The following is an 18,679-nucleotide window of genomic DNA, read 5'->3' on the forward strand; positions in this document are numbered from 1 at the left end:
AACAAAATAATTGACTGTATTTTTTTTCTTTTTTTAAAAAGCATTATTTTATTTTATACCATTTCCCACTGGGGATTTAAGTTCGTTTAGATGGTTTGCCCTTTTTAAAATAGCGGTGTAGTAGAATTCAGACCTTTTTCCATGACTTTTTTGAAGGCTTGACTCCCAAAACTGATGGCAGGTTGTTGGAATGCAGCTCTTTCAGAAAATAAATAAAGAAAAACTGAAAGCCACCTGGTATTGTTTTACTTCATGGTCTATCAAGTGATCATTAGTCGTGTTTGAAACAAATGTTGCATCATTGCATTGTATATGACTCCCTTATGTTTACTCTTTTCTGGTTTGCTTCTGCCACATCATGGTGCCATCATGGTGTTGTCAAAAGAACATTATTTCATGGCAATAGCTGTGACTCATAATACAACACTATTGTCTACTAATCAGCAACGAAACTAAAACATTAAACTATCCTTTGAATGGTAAAACAATACCAGCCTTTTGTTCTGAGGTTTATAGTGTAATAAATTACAAAGCTGTGTGAAAAAGATGTATTTGTTTAGGACAATATGTTTAAAACCCCTGTGAGTCGATGTGTAAGGCCTCCTGGATCATGGCAATCTTCGGAATTTATTATCAGTATCTGCATTTTGTAAAGTAGCTCTTTTTTTTTTTAAATTAAAGAAGCGATTTTCCCTGATGTAATATCTCAAAGGGGATGCTCTGTGGATTTCGTTTCTAATAAAGAGTGCTGCAATACTGTATTAAGCTCCCTGTCATTTAAATGGGGTTTTGCCTGCAAACATGATGTTATCGCTTGCTTTGGGAGTCAAAATACACAGAAAAGATAGAACATGTAATGCAATTTAAACTAAAAATCTCTACATATACATATATATGTATATAATCACTTTGCCTAGGAGATCTGTGAACTGTGTTTGTACTGTTTAGAGGAAATTAAACCTGTAGTAACTGGCACGTTTTGTGATTCTTACCCTGAGCAGATAGTTCACTAAGCTGTATGGCATATTGATTTCTTGTTGTGAAGTGCGCTGTTCAAGCTCCATTTAAGATTTTCATCTTGCATGTAGCCCTGAGCACATCATAGCACCATAAATTAGGGAAATTGCACATTTATCACAAATGTTATTTTAAGATACTTTGTAAACGTGACGGCTGGAAGATCTACAGTGTGCTTAACAAGCCAGTGCTCGGGTGGGGTAACGGCCAGGTCAGCAGCACACACCTGTGATTTAAAAGCTTGCCAGTATTTTTCACATTAGTTTTGTGGAATTTATAAGTCTACTAAATTAGCATGTCTTTAATAGACTATTCCTGGGTAGACCTGATATGAATTACAAGGCATGTAAATAAATGTGTAAAGTAAGGCATCTGAAAAAAAAAAAGAAAAACCCACCAGCTTTCATTTTAATTGATTTAAGGAGAGCCTTATTGTGGTTGTAACACATCCAATAAACATATTTGTACCTGTATTGTATTCTTTAAATGAAAAGTGTGCAACCAAAAAAATGTGAACAGCCTGCGCAGAGTGTAGGTTCTGAAAGTATTCTGGATATTTTTTTTTTAATTTGCTTTGCTTTAAAATGTGCATTTATGCACTGTAGGATACTTGCTTCAGGGAGCTTTTGAATCTTTCTGGAAGTGAAAAATAGGTTAAAATAAATTAAAAATTGCATACATCAAAAAATACCTAACTAAATTAGCCCAATAGCACCTATACAATGCAAACTAGTCCCTAAAATTGTATATTATAATTCTTCCTGGTTTTGAAATTATGGGTAATTACACTGTACCACTTATTAAAAAAATAATTTATAAGATGAAAATTAAATATGAAAATAAGTATTTGAAAATGACTGCAGTACCTATTCTCAGAACTCTCTAGTGCAAAGTGCTTCTGGTCTATAATCTCACATAATATAATAAGAAAGAAGAGGCTACTGATGGCTACAGTATTTGTCTCTGGGACTGTTGTTCTGAACCTTAATAGGCACCACAAAAGCACAGACCTAGATGTGAGGGAAAGAAAATGGCTTTTTACACTTCAATTTCACGCATATTTTCTTTGTAATTAATGGGAACCTTAAATACAGTGCCAGACTTAAGCTTCCCTGGTGACATTTTAAAACACAACAGCACCTTGTCACTTCAGATGAAGTTTTCTTACCTGCACCATTATGGCAGGCCTGACTAGAAACATATTCAGCAACTTAACAAAGAAAACACACATGAAATGTTAAGTCCTATTAATTTGAATTCTGATATTATTTTACTTACTTCCAGACAGCTGCCAAAGATTGAAAGGCCTGGAGCTATTTTTTGCAGCCTGCGACTTTTGAATTGTTAATCCATGTAATATGGGACATCAAAGTCATGTGGTCTTCAAATGCAACATTGTTGTTAACTTCAATTCCCCCCCCCCCCCCCAAAAAAAAAGATGCACAAAATTATATGTTGGGAAGTTTGCAAATAAGAGTGCCTAATAACAGAAATATTAATAAAATCATGAAAATCAGGGTTTATGCAGTTTTGTGTATGCAAAAAGCACAGTTAACATGTCACATATCTCTTAACATCTCTTATTATTAATTTGCTGACTCTTGAAGAAATAATACTGTCACATTTTGCCTAGAGGCATCAGGGGCACACTAAATACAAGACTTTTTTATATTTTGGGGGAAAAAAATGAAAAACTGTCCTAATTCACAAAGTCTTCAGCTGAACACAATATTATTTAGATTTTGGATCTGAATCGCTTTAGCAAATAATTTTTTTTAATGGTGCATTTACACCAGTTCTAGAGTACTTAGTCATGTATTTAGCACAATTATACAGTATTTTACCATTCATAACAGATGCTCAGTTTTAATGCAAATAGATTAAACCTCTACCTCCTTAAAAACTGAAACTACTTAATTTGTTTTAACTAGCAGAAAACTTGACCCCACAAACTTGTTCATTGATTTTTCTCATAATGTGTTTCTTAGTGTATGAAATAGCCCAGTAATCTTTAACTGTTTACAATGCTGCTTAACATGTAAAGAGGATTTTTAGTGCCACCTTCCTAGGGTGTAAATTTGGATTTAGTGGCCTCAGAATTTGTACAAGCACTGCACTTTCCATGGTAAAGTTCGCTGAAACATCTGTGATTTATGTGCACAGTGCAGTGCCTGCCAGTTCCTGCCAGATGAAGAAAACTACTCAAGCTCTCGTCACAGAGACACGGAACACAATTTAATTTTAATGTGCTCATTAGCCATAGCACATTGCAGACATAATTGTGAACCCGACACAAAATTATTGCAAAAAACATTTTAATGCTGCAGTAGAAAAAAGGTTATATGAAGTCATATAATGGGTGCTTCATTGTCAACAACAAAAACAGGGCACAGAGTGCATAACAGTGTCTGTGCTGTTTACATGCCAATATTTTATACATAGATTCTCATATGGTGTCAGCTGTCAGTTACGTCTGCAAATTAACTGCCAAAAATGTAGCAGAACAGAGTCACTCAGTGTGCTGGTAACCATGGGTTACCTTTCATATGCCTAAAGATAAAGCAGCAGTGGAATCATGGGAGAATAATTAGACAGAACAAAAAGTTACCAATCAAAAAGGCATTCTACAATATGAAATAACAACCAAGAGTGCTTATAAATAAGAGGTTACATCATGGAATGCCTTATAACTTCATAAAGTAACATCTTTTGTACAAACTTTTTTTCTCTTATTTTTTTATGTTCAAGAAATAACAGTACAATTTGTACTAGAGGTTTAACCCTTTGAGCACGAGGCTGAAATAAAAGTTTTAAAAGTGTTTTTTTTTTATTAAATAACATTTTACAAAACTATTGTGCAAAACAATTTCATTAACGTCTTCATATATTGTGCACCAGCAGATAGTCATAGTCTTCTTAAATTAAAAAATATAAAAATGATGCATAATTTAGACAGGAACTGGTATATATTTATATATACATTTTTCTTTTCTTTTTACACAGACCTGAATTAATGAAGGCCCCTGATTTAATGTTAAACATGACTGAAATTTTGGATTCATTTAGCTTTGCATTTAATACATCTATACCTATACAAGACCTCAATATTGGATTATGCTCCGTGCAACTGACAATGGCCCAATTTTTTGCTAATATTTTGATCTTTATGCCAATCCACAAGTTAAACATTTTTCCTCTAGATTTTGGTTTCGAAAATGAACAGAGAAGTGCTTCACCGTACTCAGAGGGTTAAATGTTAGAGGCTGATACCAGCACACTTAGGTCACGCAAAACAAAAAAAAAGTGCACCAGATTTAGTTATTAAATGCTTAACTAAATTGTCCATTAATGCATGCAGCTTAATGCATCTCAAGGATGCAAAGAAACTAAATCCAATTTACACAAATTCCAAACACATACCACTTCATTTTTTTACCTTCATATTTTACCAGTAACAACAGCTGATTATGCAGCACCTCTATATTAAACACTGTACAATTAGAAAATAAATTTTAAAAAATAAGGAAAGAACAACGTTTTGGGCCAGAGATGTCTCCTCTGGAGATAAATCAAAAACATGTGCCAAAACTAAACAGTAGCTTTATGGCATCATTGTGCAGTTTTTGTTTTATTAAAAGGCTAGTGAAAGCCTAGTTCCTTGAGGCCAGTGCTACTGTTTCTCCAGTTCGGCCACATACATGAGGTGATCCTCAGGAGACTTGCCATGAGTTTTGCTGAGGTGAAGCTTGACAGCATGTTTGCTTGCAAAAGTCCGGTTGCAGAGCTTACACTGGTAAGAGGTGCCATTCTCCTCCTCTGGGGAGGAAGCTGGAATCAGTTTTTCAGAGAGGCTTTTCGTATGTGTGATCTGGCTATTGATTTGTTCACTGGACAGTTTGGACAAGTCCCTCAACCTGAAACCCAGATGAGACTCTAGGTGATTAATGTATGTGGAGGGAGTCCGGATCTGTGAAGCACAGTCGTTACAGAAGAACACTGGGTGTCCTGAGTCCAGGTTCTTTAGGAACTTGGTTCCACCTGTCCTTCTCAGCTGGTACTTTACATTGGCTAGCCAGTGGCTTATGGTGGTCATGGAGAGTCCTGTAAATCTTGAGATGTGCATCCTCTCTTGGGGACTAAGGTCTGACATGATGTACTTCCCATCTGATGTTTGCCTCAAGCTGGCAGCAAACTGGGCCTGAAGGATAAGCAGATGCTGGGGGTTCCAGTTAGACTGGCGCCCCTTGCGTTTCTGGGCTGGGGAGATCTCCTCTGGCTCCTCAAGGGTAGTGCCATCCACATCTGACTTCTCAGACAGGCTGGTAGGTGTAGAGGATTTTGATGTGTGACTTTCTGTCAGATTCCTCAGCATATCAGAGATATCTGACAAGGCATTCTCGCGTAGCGGGGAGTTTGACATGAATGACACGACTGCAGATGTCTTTGCTGTTGTCACTGCGGATGAAGGAGAAGCAGACGATGTCGATGTGGATGACAAAAGCGCTGAACCCAAAGAGCAGCTTTTGTCACTCTTGCCTTTCGTCAAATCTATAGGCTGGTCATTGTTGACATGATAGAAATAGCGGTCCAAATTCTCTGCTTTTTTGGTCTGGATGGGTGGAGTGGCTACTGCAGCTTTTTCTGCCAGGCTGTTGCTCATTTTGAAGAGCATACTCATAGGGTCCAGGGCGGGGAGTGCTGGCTTGGCAGCTTTGCCCAGGTGGACATTCATTACAGACTGAAGCGCACTTAAAGGGTTAACAAAGGGCTGCTCAGGAGGGTGGTCAGTGATAATGGCAGTGCTGCTACATATACTAGCGGCAGGGAGTTTTACAGAGTCTGTCCCATTCTCAACTGATTCTTTTGTGAGGGCCTCATTGTTCATGTTACTGCCTGCATTGCCCTCGGGGCTTTTAGCTCTGCTTTCTTTTGGAGAATCGCCTTTTGTAGACTCTCCAGGTTCACTGCTGCAAGGGGAAGGTGTCATTCGCCTCAGGGGAGACGTCTTCACCTCAGGCTCCTTCATTTTCTCTTCCACTTTGGCCACCTTCTCTGTGACTTTTTTAACCAGTTCTTCCATGGCATGGAAATTATTTTTTGGCAGAGGTGAGGTCTGGCTGCTAGGTGGAGAGACAAGTGGCTGGCTTTTGGTGGGGGATAAAATCTCTCCGCCTGTAAACATGCATTTTAAAGGAGAGCTTTTCCCAGATGACCCAAGTGACAGTTTCATGATATTGGGGAGCTGATAAGCAGCATGGATGCTAGGGTAACCACCCCAGCTCGGGGCACCATTCTGCGCTTTATTAATAGCAGATGTTACTGTGTTTTCGAGTGACTTCAGGATGTCAAATCCTCCCTTAGGGCTCTCCTCCAGGTCATCTTCTGTCAGGTAGTTGTATTTGGAGGAGATGTCAAACTTCTCCTCCTCCTCATCTGGCTTCTTTTCTTTAATAAACTCCTTAGTACACTCTTCTTCTTTCTCTTCTTTCTTTATCTCTACACTCAGCTTTGGGGAGACACTGGATGGTGTAGCAGCCGGGGGAGAGAAAGTTGTGGCAGCTAAAGGAACAGACTGAACTTTTTCCTCAGCAGGGGTGGTTGGCACTGGTGTAGCAGGGGCTTCCACAATGGGCCTGCCTTTCTTGATTGCTGAATTGGTCACCTTAATGAAGTGACCTGTTACCATCATGTGTGCAGTCAGTTCTTGCAGTGTGTCATGGGAACTCCCACATTCCATGCACTTGAGAATCTGGGATTTCCGTGATTCAAATTGCCAGGCATAGCTGGCACCATTCTGATGTCCGTAACGGTTGTTTGGAGTAATGTAGGGATTGGAAGCCTTCTGAAGGGCATCACTGGGGTCTGTTAAGGAAGGTTTGGGTGTCCCTGCTGAGGAATCCGGGGAGCTGGGGAGGTCCAGCTCAATGGGGGCCCTTTTTCGGGTTGAGGAGATTATTTTGGCTGCCACAGGGGTCACAGGCTCCTTGAGAGGCACTTTCTGGTAGTGTTTCGTCTTGATCATGTGGACGCTGAGGTCCTGCAAAGACTCAAAGGAGTGGCCACAATACATGCACTTGAGGACCTTCTGAGCATCCTCTTTACCTTCCATCTCTAGCAAGGAGCGTTTACGTGGCTTGGACCAGCGCTTAGGGTTGTTGTTGTCTGTCTCGTGGTTGTCATCGCGGTAATGGCCAGTCTCATTCATGTGTACTGTCAGCTCCACCAGCGTATCATAGGCAGCACTGCAGTCTTTGCAACGGAATTTGCTGGCACCAGTGAAGATGGAACCATACAGTTTGCTGCTTTGCCGATAGAGCTGGACAGTGCTGAAAAGGCTGGGCTCAGGGTGGAGCCTGTTCTGAGAAACTTGCTGCAATGTTTTCGCCATGGCGGACTGGTGCCAGTCAAAGCTGCCACTACCACAGCTACTGCTGCTACTACTGCTGCTGCTGCTGCTGCTGCCCTGGGGTTTATCAGCTGCACCCTGGCTGAGGTTCAGGTTTAGAGAAGACCAGTAGGAGTTGGTCAGGAAGGTATTGTAGATTGCCTTCATCTGTTCAAGGCTGTCTGCGGCCGGGGTGTCTTCGCTTGAGACTAGTGCCTCTTTGCTCTCCTCCTCATTTTTAACCGAAGCACTCTCAAAGTCTGACATGCGGTCACTGGCTTCGCTCAGATGTGACTCGCTGTCCATTTCATGGCTGGAGAACTCCGCGGCAGGGGAGTCCTGGTAGCTCTGGGAGTCTTTTAAGAAGTCCTTTTCTGAGCACATGTACTTCACGGGGGGTTCCTCTTCCACAGCAGAGTCATCTCCTTCAAGCTCTTCATCCACCAACGCTGCAGCCTTTAGCTCATCTGGAACATAGGCTGGAATGGAAAAGAAAAATCAACTGAGAGTTGCACAGAGAGAGGAGCATTCAGAAATGGCAACAGCAACACAAGCCTAGGTTAAAATGTTACCTTAAGACTGAAAATTTTATTTAAAGAAATAACATCATTCATTTTTCTTCACTAATGTGGTTTACCTGTATTGTTATTTTAATAATCACCCCCTCACCCTTCATATATTTATATTCTTGCAGTGAAGAATAAAGTTTTCTCTCTTCTTCATTCTTTCACAGCAAAAAAGAAAAAAAAATCTCTTCTCTTCAAACATAATTTGCCACCTTATTCTTCTCAAGGGGCAACAGCTTGAAATTAAAACTAAATTTGAAATTAATGAAGCACATTCTGGAGGTGGCATTCATTTCTAAAGTAATAAATTACTTGTATCAACCTCAGAGACAGCAGTTCCTGTCTGTCAATTAATATGTCTTATGCTTCTTCTACCTCTAATGCATTTCTTAACAGACAGATTCACAATTTAAATTAAGCATGCATTTTCACTCATTACAGTTCTGGAGCTCATTTTTTTTAAGTAAAATGAATGTATATAAATTTCAATAACAAATCTTGCCAACCACATACATTTACATCAATTATAAGAAATTCAAACATTTCGACTCCCAGGCCTTTTTTATTATTATTTCCTGCAGAGATGAAGATCTTCATAGCATGCAGTGATTATTTACTTTTTATTCTGCATGTTCCCAGTTAAGACCACTTAACTGTTAGTATGCATGGCAGTTCTTACTGGAAAAACAGACCAATTTACATGTTTTTTCATGTTTCATGTTCTAGGGGTTTTGTTTTTGCAACATTAAAAGCTTTAAACCCTTATTTCTGTCCTGGTTACAAAGGTCAGATCATTGTTATTTTTTTTTATATTTACGCTGTTGAGCTTATGAATACAGCACAAAATACCTGACACTGGACGAAAAAAGATCACAAATACATTGTGCTGCAACTAATCACTTGGTCAGACAGACATGTAAACCACAGGAAGGAAGACACTGAACAGAACTCTTTCTCTGTGGACATAAATTTAATCATGTTTACTACAACTACAGCCCTTGCACTGTTCAGCCCATCCCATTCTGTTTATCATCGAGTGCGTATCTTTCTTGCAAACTGCTAGGAAAGCAATATTACAGCACACAATATCAACTGGGTGCAATTAAAGAATTCTACTACATATGCTGGTTAGCCTGACTAGCACAATATGCACTGTAAAATTACCTTCAGTGTTTCAGATATGCCTGAGTCTGCAGTAAGGCAGATCCATCTTATTTTCTCACATTTAATTTCTGCGTATTGTAAACTTGAACTAAACAGATGGAGACGTAAAATAGCATAATAGCCTCCTAACTCTTTTCTGTAACATATGTGAAAATTGGGTTTTGATAGTTTTGAAAGACAGATTTCTGAATAACGAGAAGCGGACTGTATAACTTGTAGCTCAGGACTTCTCCTAAACACTGCAGCTTCTCCCCCATGTTAAGATACGAGCTGCTGAAAGCCAGACTGCACCTGCCAGCCGCAACACTTCTTATTTTACTGAATTTTCATTCTCCTGCTGAAGAGTTTCCCTAAAAGTGTATGTACTGTATCAACAATGACACTAAAAACATTGCCATTGAAAGGTTATGCATTTGTTGCTTTTGGCAGGGAGGTATTAGATAAACAGAGGTAAATACGGATGTGATACAGCCTACCCAAAGCAAAATGTACGCCTGGAGGCATTCCAGTCTTTGTATTTCTTTGTTATACATATTCCTCTTTACATCCCATACACTGTTATGAAAGTGAGTCTATTAGGTGACTAAAACCCACATTTTGTTACCTAGACTAACCATGTCTGACTTGAAAAACTCCTACGTTGAACAACATTTCTTTTAGATTTGATTCCATAATGTCTGATAATGACATTCTTTTTTTGTGTTTTTGATAGATAAACAGAATAAAATAAAGTACTTTTCTCAGAGGATATTTACAAATACCACACACAAAATAATTGTTATTAATTTTCCATATTTTTTATTTGATCAGATTGGATTTACTCATAATATGGTACTGTGCAAAGAAAAATTATTTGTGTTGGAAAAAGCTGTGCTTGGTGGCTCTGGCCATCAAGATGAAAATGAAACTGAAGTATGTGCACATTAAAAAGGCAAATATGAAATTTCTGTAAATTCCTCTAGTGACATATGAATTCTACCAACATGGTTTTCCCGGAGTTTACAAATGTAAATATTTTATGTAAAATTGTTCAAAACCAAAAACGAAGATGCAAGTTAACTTCACCTTTTACTTATTTTCATAATTTATATAGCCTGCTAAAAATTAAATGCAGGATCAAATACTCCCCAGATATTCCTCTTTTTATCTCCAAATGACAAACTAATCACCCAGTTGCTTGGAAACTGAGCATTTGAATGCCATTATCGTGGATACATTTTTTCCCTTCAGATTATTAGGTTAGCATATTTTAACATACACATGGTTCTTGTAGGTGTCAAACAATTTAAGTCCATGCTTATTTATGAAATGTAGCAATATCTGTGCTGTACAAGTTTAATCATCATCTCTGCTCCAGTTATTTCTTCTACCCCCAAAAAAATCTAAACTTTGCCTCTGGTAAGTAATAAAGAAAGTAATGAGAAATAATGAATGTCTAAAGTGAAATAACTATTCATATATTAATTCACTTCCAGTTTTTCATGTGATACCAAACACAGATATCTCATATTATAAAGACAGTGTCAGTTCTAACAGATACAATTTAAAAGAGAATTATCGAGGAATACTGAGGGACACACAGATGAAGTCATACAGGATCTAGTCTGATTACAGGATGTTTCTTCCACATTTTTCAGATCAATACCAGACCTTTTGGCCATGGCAGAACGAGACAAACTGTTTAAATGGTTTATTATTGTTGTTTAACATAAATTAAAGTTTTAAATTAAATATAATACTGTTCCCTGAAAACCCTGACCTTTTCATTGTATCATTTTCTTTGCAAGATTCAGACAGAAGGCGTTACCTACATTTTCTACTTCTATCTTATTTGTATGGACCTTCTTTTTAACACAATCACAGTATTTAATTGTGTTTTGATGCTCAGTCACAAATATCTCCACTGGCGTTGTTCATAAGGTTCACTTTTTCTTCTTACACACTGGCCATCTGTTCCAAATCAGTGCAGAACAACAGCTGTTTAAGAGAACAATAGGTCTTACTGATATAATAGGATTGTTGACCACTGTCCAAATTAAGTCTGGCTATGCCTAAGTAATAGTCTGGAGGTAAACAGAACAGTTTTATAATGACTAAATTAAAAATGATAATAAAAGAAATCTTGATATCTGTAATTATGAGGATATTGAAAATATCAAGGCATATGCAAAAGTTGTACGGGATGCTGAAACAATGTTTAGTTACACATTGAGCCAGCAGACTGCCTGGTTAGTTCACCTTGCTTTGAACTTGGGAGGGAAAGACAGCACAGCATTTACATTTTTAGACATAAAAAATACATAACAAAAACCAGCCATTGGCTCTGAGCCTCAGCATGCTGTTGAGATGGTGAAACTAAAAGGTGTGCACAGACTGCGTGGAACCGTCTCAGAACATTAAGGGCTGGGGCTGATCCACACAGGACCCTGGACTGTCTCCAGGCCACCCTGCATCAAACTGATCGGCCAGACTCTGGGAGCTGCTGGGAACAGCACTGAGTTTCCATCCGACCTACAGTTTTCATGTATTAAAAATATTTATGCAGGTGTGAAGTTCATCTGAGGGAAAAAAATACATTGAAGATTAATCTCAAATTTATCTGTGCTTCACTTGAAACACATTAAGAATATACCGTAGACCTTCTGAACACTTAACAAATTCTTTCTAAAGAAGAACTGGTACATATAGTAGATAGAGAGAACTGGATTACTAGTAATACTTAGTGCACAGTAGTATGTTCTAAGTCATTATTCTAGTTATCAAGCATGTATTAGATTTTTAGTTCAATATATTTATAGTTTTTTAGTTCGAAATGGTATGCAGGTTTATGCAGAATAAAATTCTATATAATTCTGAGTATTTCTTAGAAATTACAAAGAGTTGACAAATTAGGAATATTCAGAACTTTATTAATAAATTATTATATTCAGTTACCTCATTAACCAACTGTCTTGTTATTAAGCAGTTTTTTACAAGTCATACAAAATAACTACATTTTATGGGTGAAAAAAACAAGAACAAATGACCCAATAAAGGATTTATAACAGAGTGCTAAATGCATTCTCTAGCTCCTTTTACTTTACTGCTGTGTTAGAGTACATTGTAAATATATTGAGGTGTTTAGAAAAAATGGGATTTCCTAAGCTCATCCACCATAATTTACAGGGTAACAAATCAAGTGTTTTGTTTTCAGTCTTTTAAATTTAATGTTAGATCATAAAAAATAATAATAAACTAATCTAATGGGCAGATGTTCAAAATTGTACTCATTTTATAATGGTCAAACAATAAATCTGTTTTAATCTTTATTTTCCTAAATAAATTATATTATGTACAGTATATAAAGTTGTAAGTGTATAATACAGTTATATTTTAATAGTTGTAAGTATTTTAAATAGATTTAATATAAAACAATCTTCATAATATAAAGTGTGGATAATTGTTTTGCATTAAGCAAACTAAATTACAAAAAAAATAAATTTTATAATAAATTCTTAAGCATTTTTAATTCACTTGTACTTTTCACTGAAGTATCATTTTTCATCTCAATACATGTTAATGGAAGTAACAGTCAAGGGCAGTGGACATCTGTATATATCCAATGCCGTTTCACATGGTTTAGTCCACCAGTCTAAGAAAAACTACAATAAGTGGACAACATCTGCATTTATTACAGGGTAGTTATTGATTTCAGATAGAGAATTCTGTGACAATTCTGCACACAGAAATAAACAGAATGAACAACTTCAATAATTAGTGACATCTCACTGTTTCTTTCTGCAATCCACACCGAGCATTTAACATAAAACATTAAAAATACATTAAATTCAGACATCACCTTGTAATTTAAAACATATGATTGTTTTATGAGATCTAACCTAAATGATTTCTAATATATTTTAAACAAAATATATAAGAAAACAATCTTTTTATATTGCCTAAAAATATTAATTGAATCTATATAATGATATTCATGTTACGATTGCTGCTAGAATATATACCATGATCATAAGGAATTTAACTTCAGAAATAATGATTTTGATTTCATGTTTTGAGCTGTCTAACTTCAAAGGCACACAATGCTACTGTATTCATGTTCTTTACTTGACCATCTTGAGAAATAAACTAGGATGGATAACTACTGATGTTCACTGGGGAATTACTTAATGAATAGTTAAAGATGACCGGTGGACCTTCATAAGTATTAAGTCAGTTTTTCCATGCAAATCTTTAACATTAGCAAGGGTGTGGAGTGGCTGAGAGAATTTGTTATAGCCACTGGGTTTTGTATTTTTTGTGACTTTTTTATGTCAGAATAAGAGTAAGTACACATATGACTGAACATGCTATATATAGCATCAAATGCCAAATATCTAATTTAAAATACCTCTCCTTAATACATTATGTCAGCCACTGCAATGTGGAACTATTACAGTGAAAATGGTTTTCCCTGTAATATACTGTAGCCTTACAAGTCTCCATTATATAAAATCCCCGCTCCTCTGCATCTCATCTCTCCTTCCTTTAACTTGCTACTATCATGACCTGTGTTAATGAAGTTAATTGAATTGAAGATCAATAATGCTTAATTATTGCAATTTGACATTCACAGACAAATGGTCCAGAGATGCAGAAGTGTGTGTGAATTCTCGGCCATGAGGGTGAACGGATAACTGCCTAAGAGGGATCGTACAGGCCTTCCATCGATCCTGGTACAATCGCATCGACCCAGCCCGCTGATGAATGCTGGCTCTTCACAGCTACAAGTAAGCGTTCCATAAGACTACTCTAACCCTTGTCACTGACCACATCTATTTAAGCCGGCACCATAAGAACGTATTGAGATGGATTAAAATATCTGCTGCTGCAGAGAAAGAGAGCAAGAGAAAGTCAGCGAGCAGGAGAACGAGACAGAGACCACACGCGGATGAAGGATTTGGGTATACGTGAGAGGGGTAGACACGATGTTAGGTCACTGCAAGTCTTCCGAAGGAAAAAAAACCCCAACTCAAACAGCTTAAAGACTGTGGCTCCACAGTCTATTCACCACATTTCCCTACTGCTGCGCAGGAGCTGCACATTTCATTTTTGTGTGGATGTTCCACTGAAGCTATTACTTCAATATTAATCTGATAAAACCAACATTAAAATGCAATTGATGCAAACTGATTACCGGTGCCCACACTGAGCAAGACATTACAGGACTTCAGAGAGTGCATCTTTAAAATGACATGGTTCCATGTTAAGAGCATATTGTGTGCACGCACACAGCTGTGTCCGCAGCAAAGCAGCTACATGCTGCAATTATTAGTGCACAGCAATGATGAAGATGAGGTTTAACTCTATTTGTAAGTCCACAGCAATCATGTTGAAATTTTGTAGTGGAATTTTAAACGTTCAACATCCTGGGAACTCAGTGAACAGGTACCAGCTTGTAGCATTTTAAAATGGACACTATTATGCTTTTCAATTCATTCTTAAGACTTTATTAGCTTATATGTAAAGTAATATAAACAGGTTTAAAAGTTACTGTTAGTTACAGCAGTTTGTTTAAAAACGATTTACAGTAGCGGCACAGTTTATAGTAACATAAAAAGATCATTGTAATGAACAACTCCCTTAAATGGTACATAAGTACTGTAAGTAAATGGTACTTTTTAACACAGTTTTTCCATGATTTTAAAAATGATTTTAAAATATGAAGTACTAATGCATTTACCGAATTCAATGTGTCACTATTTTTTTGTTAGACGTTACAGCTTATTTTGTCAGAAAGCATTACAGAATTTTGACAATATGAAACACACATTTCTCTATAAGTTGACATTAATGCAATATATTTAAGGTTTCACTTGCATATTATAAAATGATGTATATACATAAACAGTTCACAGATTGATAGTGAGCATGAAAACATATTAAACAGAAGCATAAAAATTGGGCCTATATATGCCTATTCATCATAATAGCTGACCATTTATAAAATTTGTAATGACAAAGTGAATGTCGGTGGATTAAGAAATATAACAGGTTTTGAAATGCTGACAATAGAAGGCAGCAGAGGAGTAACGTCAAACTGTAAGATTATGCATAAACACTATTGAGAACACTGCTAATCATCTGCTTATGCCATTCACTTGAAGAGTGTCTGACAGCATATTTACATTAAACACAGCTGACTAGTGGAATCAGAAATGTTGTGAGGATATTTCCTTCTTACATTAAACCTCAAATCAGATGCTTTCAAAACGTTAATGCTCAACAGAAATGCATTCCATTTTCATTAACATTCTGCAGATTTCAGAAACAATTAAGACAAATATTTTAATTCTTTAAGTTCTTGTTTTATAAACCCCGTATTCACAAATAACCCAAACACTAAGGCAGGGCAGGCAATTTGTGCATTATAGTATCATTACTGTCAATACCATTCTAGCTTCTAAAATGTGCCACAAAGCAGAGGAAGAGAAGCATTACTTTGTCCAGTCGATAGTCAATAAAAATCAAAACAGTCTTACCAGTTTAAATATTTAATAAATATTTATATCTAAATGAAATACTGAATACAACACTGAAGGTTTGTGGTTTTGTTTAAACAAGAAAAAATGCACAGTATTTAAGTACCATTTTTTGTACATTATACCACCACTAACTCACAGAAAAAGGACCAACCCCTATTTAATGCAGCTGTTTAGTATGATTATGTAGTTAGAAGCAAAGGCTTAAACTTAAGTGAAAACAGCACTTCAAAACAAACATGTTTCAACACAGATTTGAGCTGACTGCTTGTACCAAGAAGGATAAAGTAACTATCAAATTCAGCCCTTATTCTTAAGGGACAGTAAAATGCTTAACTATCGTTTTGCTTCCAGGCACTATAAACAGATCATATGAATGCCCCTCTGTAAGGAACAAACACAGGTCTTCTGCAGTATGACGATAGCTTGCCAAGGGGACAGTGCAATTATAAAGGCACTGAACAACCTCAAGGGCAGCCCCTCAGTTCTGCACAGCACACTCAACCTTACACATCAAGTAGATCTTTTAAAGCCCTTTCGGTTTAAGAGGCCAAAAGCTTACGCTGTGAAAAGAGAAATAAGAATCACAGCTCAATACAGAATACACTACAGAACAATTTTGATATGATTCACAAATAAGCCTGCAATATGCTTATCTTTTTCAACCTTTCTATTTCACAAATGTGGATATTTTTAACAAACCATTTGAAAAATGCAAGCTATCTAAAATATACCGAGAGGTGGTTGTATATTGAGTGGCAATTATGAAACAAAAATCGCTTTGTATGCGGTATGAGAAAAAGGAATAGTTCAAGAAAGACTGCACAATGTCACGAAAAATCCAAATTGAATTTGAACTTAAAACCGAGACTTTATACACGTTAGTTAATCTGACTGACTTCTGCAGCCATTCAGTCCTAGAACAGTCATGCATGAAGAAAAACAATGCTAATTATTCAGATGTGAAGATCTGTATAACCTAAATTAATAATAAAATGATTTTAAATTCTATTGTTGTATTAAGATATAGCATCTAAACATACACTGTAACCATATCTCCCCCTTACTGTAGATACATGACATAAAAGCCTTTGTTTAGGGGAAGGGAAATATTTCAGTGTAAAAAAATAAAAGTTTCTGGCCAACTATGCAGTCACACACCTGCAACATGCTGTTACCAAGAGCACTGCACACATTCGATCTGACTGAAAAACACGAAGTGTGTGTATGGAAAGGAACAGTATCTCTTTAGATCATCTACTGCACAAGGCCTCCTTGCCTCAAGAGATCAAATATATTCCAAGCACTGTGCAAAACACAGGTTTGTTTGACTGTGTAAAACTATCTTACATTGATGGTGAATACTACATAACCTAGAGCATTTTCAATGAGGGTTAGCATCCCTAGGTAGAGCTGTGTGTGTCTTCTCTCATGTCTAAAGCTTTTCTGAGGTTATTTCTAAAGCAATTTTCTGCTTATTTGCACAATGTAAATTTTTAAACTCTTATTTTCAGACGTACCACACATGTAAACTCTGAAGTCAAAGAACTGGTCCCTGTAAGCAGAAATTCTCTCTATATATAAAGATTTACTCAGTATCCCACAAAGATTCAAGTTTTAAATGCACAAAACATGCTTTACAACAATAAACATCTGAGTTCCAAAGATAACACTCAAGTAGAATAAATCACACTAGTATGGGAAATCCTGCCATTTCTCAAATCCAGAATTTAAATTATTTTTGACATTGTGAAAAAAGAAATAATAGGGATAGGTTTTTTTTTATCTGTTGTCATTGTAGTATTCTTCTTCCTCTTCTCAGATTCTAATTCTAAATACATAAAAGGTGATAGAAAATGGTAAAACATGCCCACTTTCAACCAGTTTCACAGCTGTCTGAATAAATATATGAATCCCTTACCTTTCAATATAAAAATTGTTTTCAAACACTCCTGCCCTCCTGCATGTCTTGTCCAGTCTCAAAAGCTTTTTACATGATTTGATCAGAATGATTAAACAATGCCCTATAACCACAACCCACTGCACTGAGACAGACTTTGACGTACACTGCTCTGGAATTGTTTCCTAGGTAGTTTGTAAAAATTATTTATTTCAACACCAGTTAATTATGATGGGAGTCTTTGCTGAATGCACAAGCATTAAAAAAAGTGCTGATATTTTATGCATCTTTAACTGTAACGTGCTTCCCTGCAGCGCATTGGTAACTCCTTGACATTTAACATTCACTCACAGCAACTATAATAAGGGGGCTGATTGCTTCTTTTGCAGATTCAGTAATTTAATAACTGTGATCAGTTGCATAAATTTACTATACAACCATCTTAAGTTCTCTGCATAAAAAATTGGCAAAACTATAATTTGTTAACAGATTATTGCTGCCAAACCCATTCTGATGAAAGCCTTTCATGGCTTTGCATGTAAAAATGGAGAGTAGCAGAATATTTCTGGCTTATGATTTTGCGAAAATAGCCTTTTAAACAAATGTTTAAAATAATTGCGATAATGGCCATCCTGTAGACCATTGTGACAAAGGCTTGCTTTTTAATCATGCACTGGCATGGCCCTTCTGCGTGTCCCTCCATCTCAGAATGTATTATTATTTTTTGTGCTTCAACTCAGTCCTGTTGTGTAGGGTCGCCCAGCACGAGTCAATTAATTAACACTTCCCGAGAAGGCGATTGATTAAAGATGTTTCATTCGGAAAGGGAATTTAGCTCTCATTTGGTAGCTAGACCAAAGCTTTACAATCTCAAAATACAAGAGCCAGTCAGGTGACCTCAGCAGATTCCCTGCATTTTGCATTAAACTTTTGCATTGTTCAAATATTCCTCAGATGGCTAGGGCTGGTATGCAGCGGTGCACAATCCTTATAAATGTATATCCTGTTTAATCAATTATTAGCAGTGCATCAGAAAACAAAATCCTGCCTTATTTGATCTGTTTGATTTCTCTTGCATGTGTTGCTCATTGGCTAAATATTGACGAAATTGGAAAACAAGGCAGTGCTT

At 36.7% G+C, this 18,679-nt stretch overlaps 1 protein-coding gene across 1 annotated transcript in view; it reads right to left on the reverse strand.

Moving 5' to 3' along the window:
* Nucleotides 1–3,318: 3,318 nt before the first annotated feature.
* Nucleotides 3,319–18,679, reverse strand: part of tshz3b (teashirt zinc finger homeobox 3b) — a 39,784-nt gene continuing 24,423 nt past the window's right edge. Inside the window, exon 2 of the mRNA XM_088939172.1 lies at nt 3,319–7,881. Coding sequence (XP_088795298.1) covers nt 4,688–7,881 — 3,194 coding nt within the window. The 3' untranslated portion in view covers nt 3,319–4,687. The remainder of the gene's footprint in view (nt 7,882–18,679) is intronic.

The sequence above is a fragment of the Atractosteus spatula genome, chromosome 21, assembly GCF_055471065.1.
Source record: "Atractosteus spatula isolate fAtrSpa1 chromosome 21, fAtrSpa1.hap1, whole genome shotgun sequence".
In the NCBI taxonomy this organism is placed as follows: domain Eukaryota; kingdom Metazoa; phylum Chordata; class Actinopteri; order Semionotiformes; family Lepisosteidae; genus Atractosteus; species Atractosteus spatula.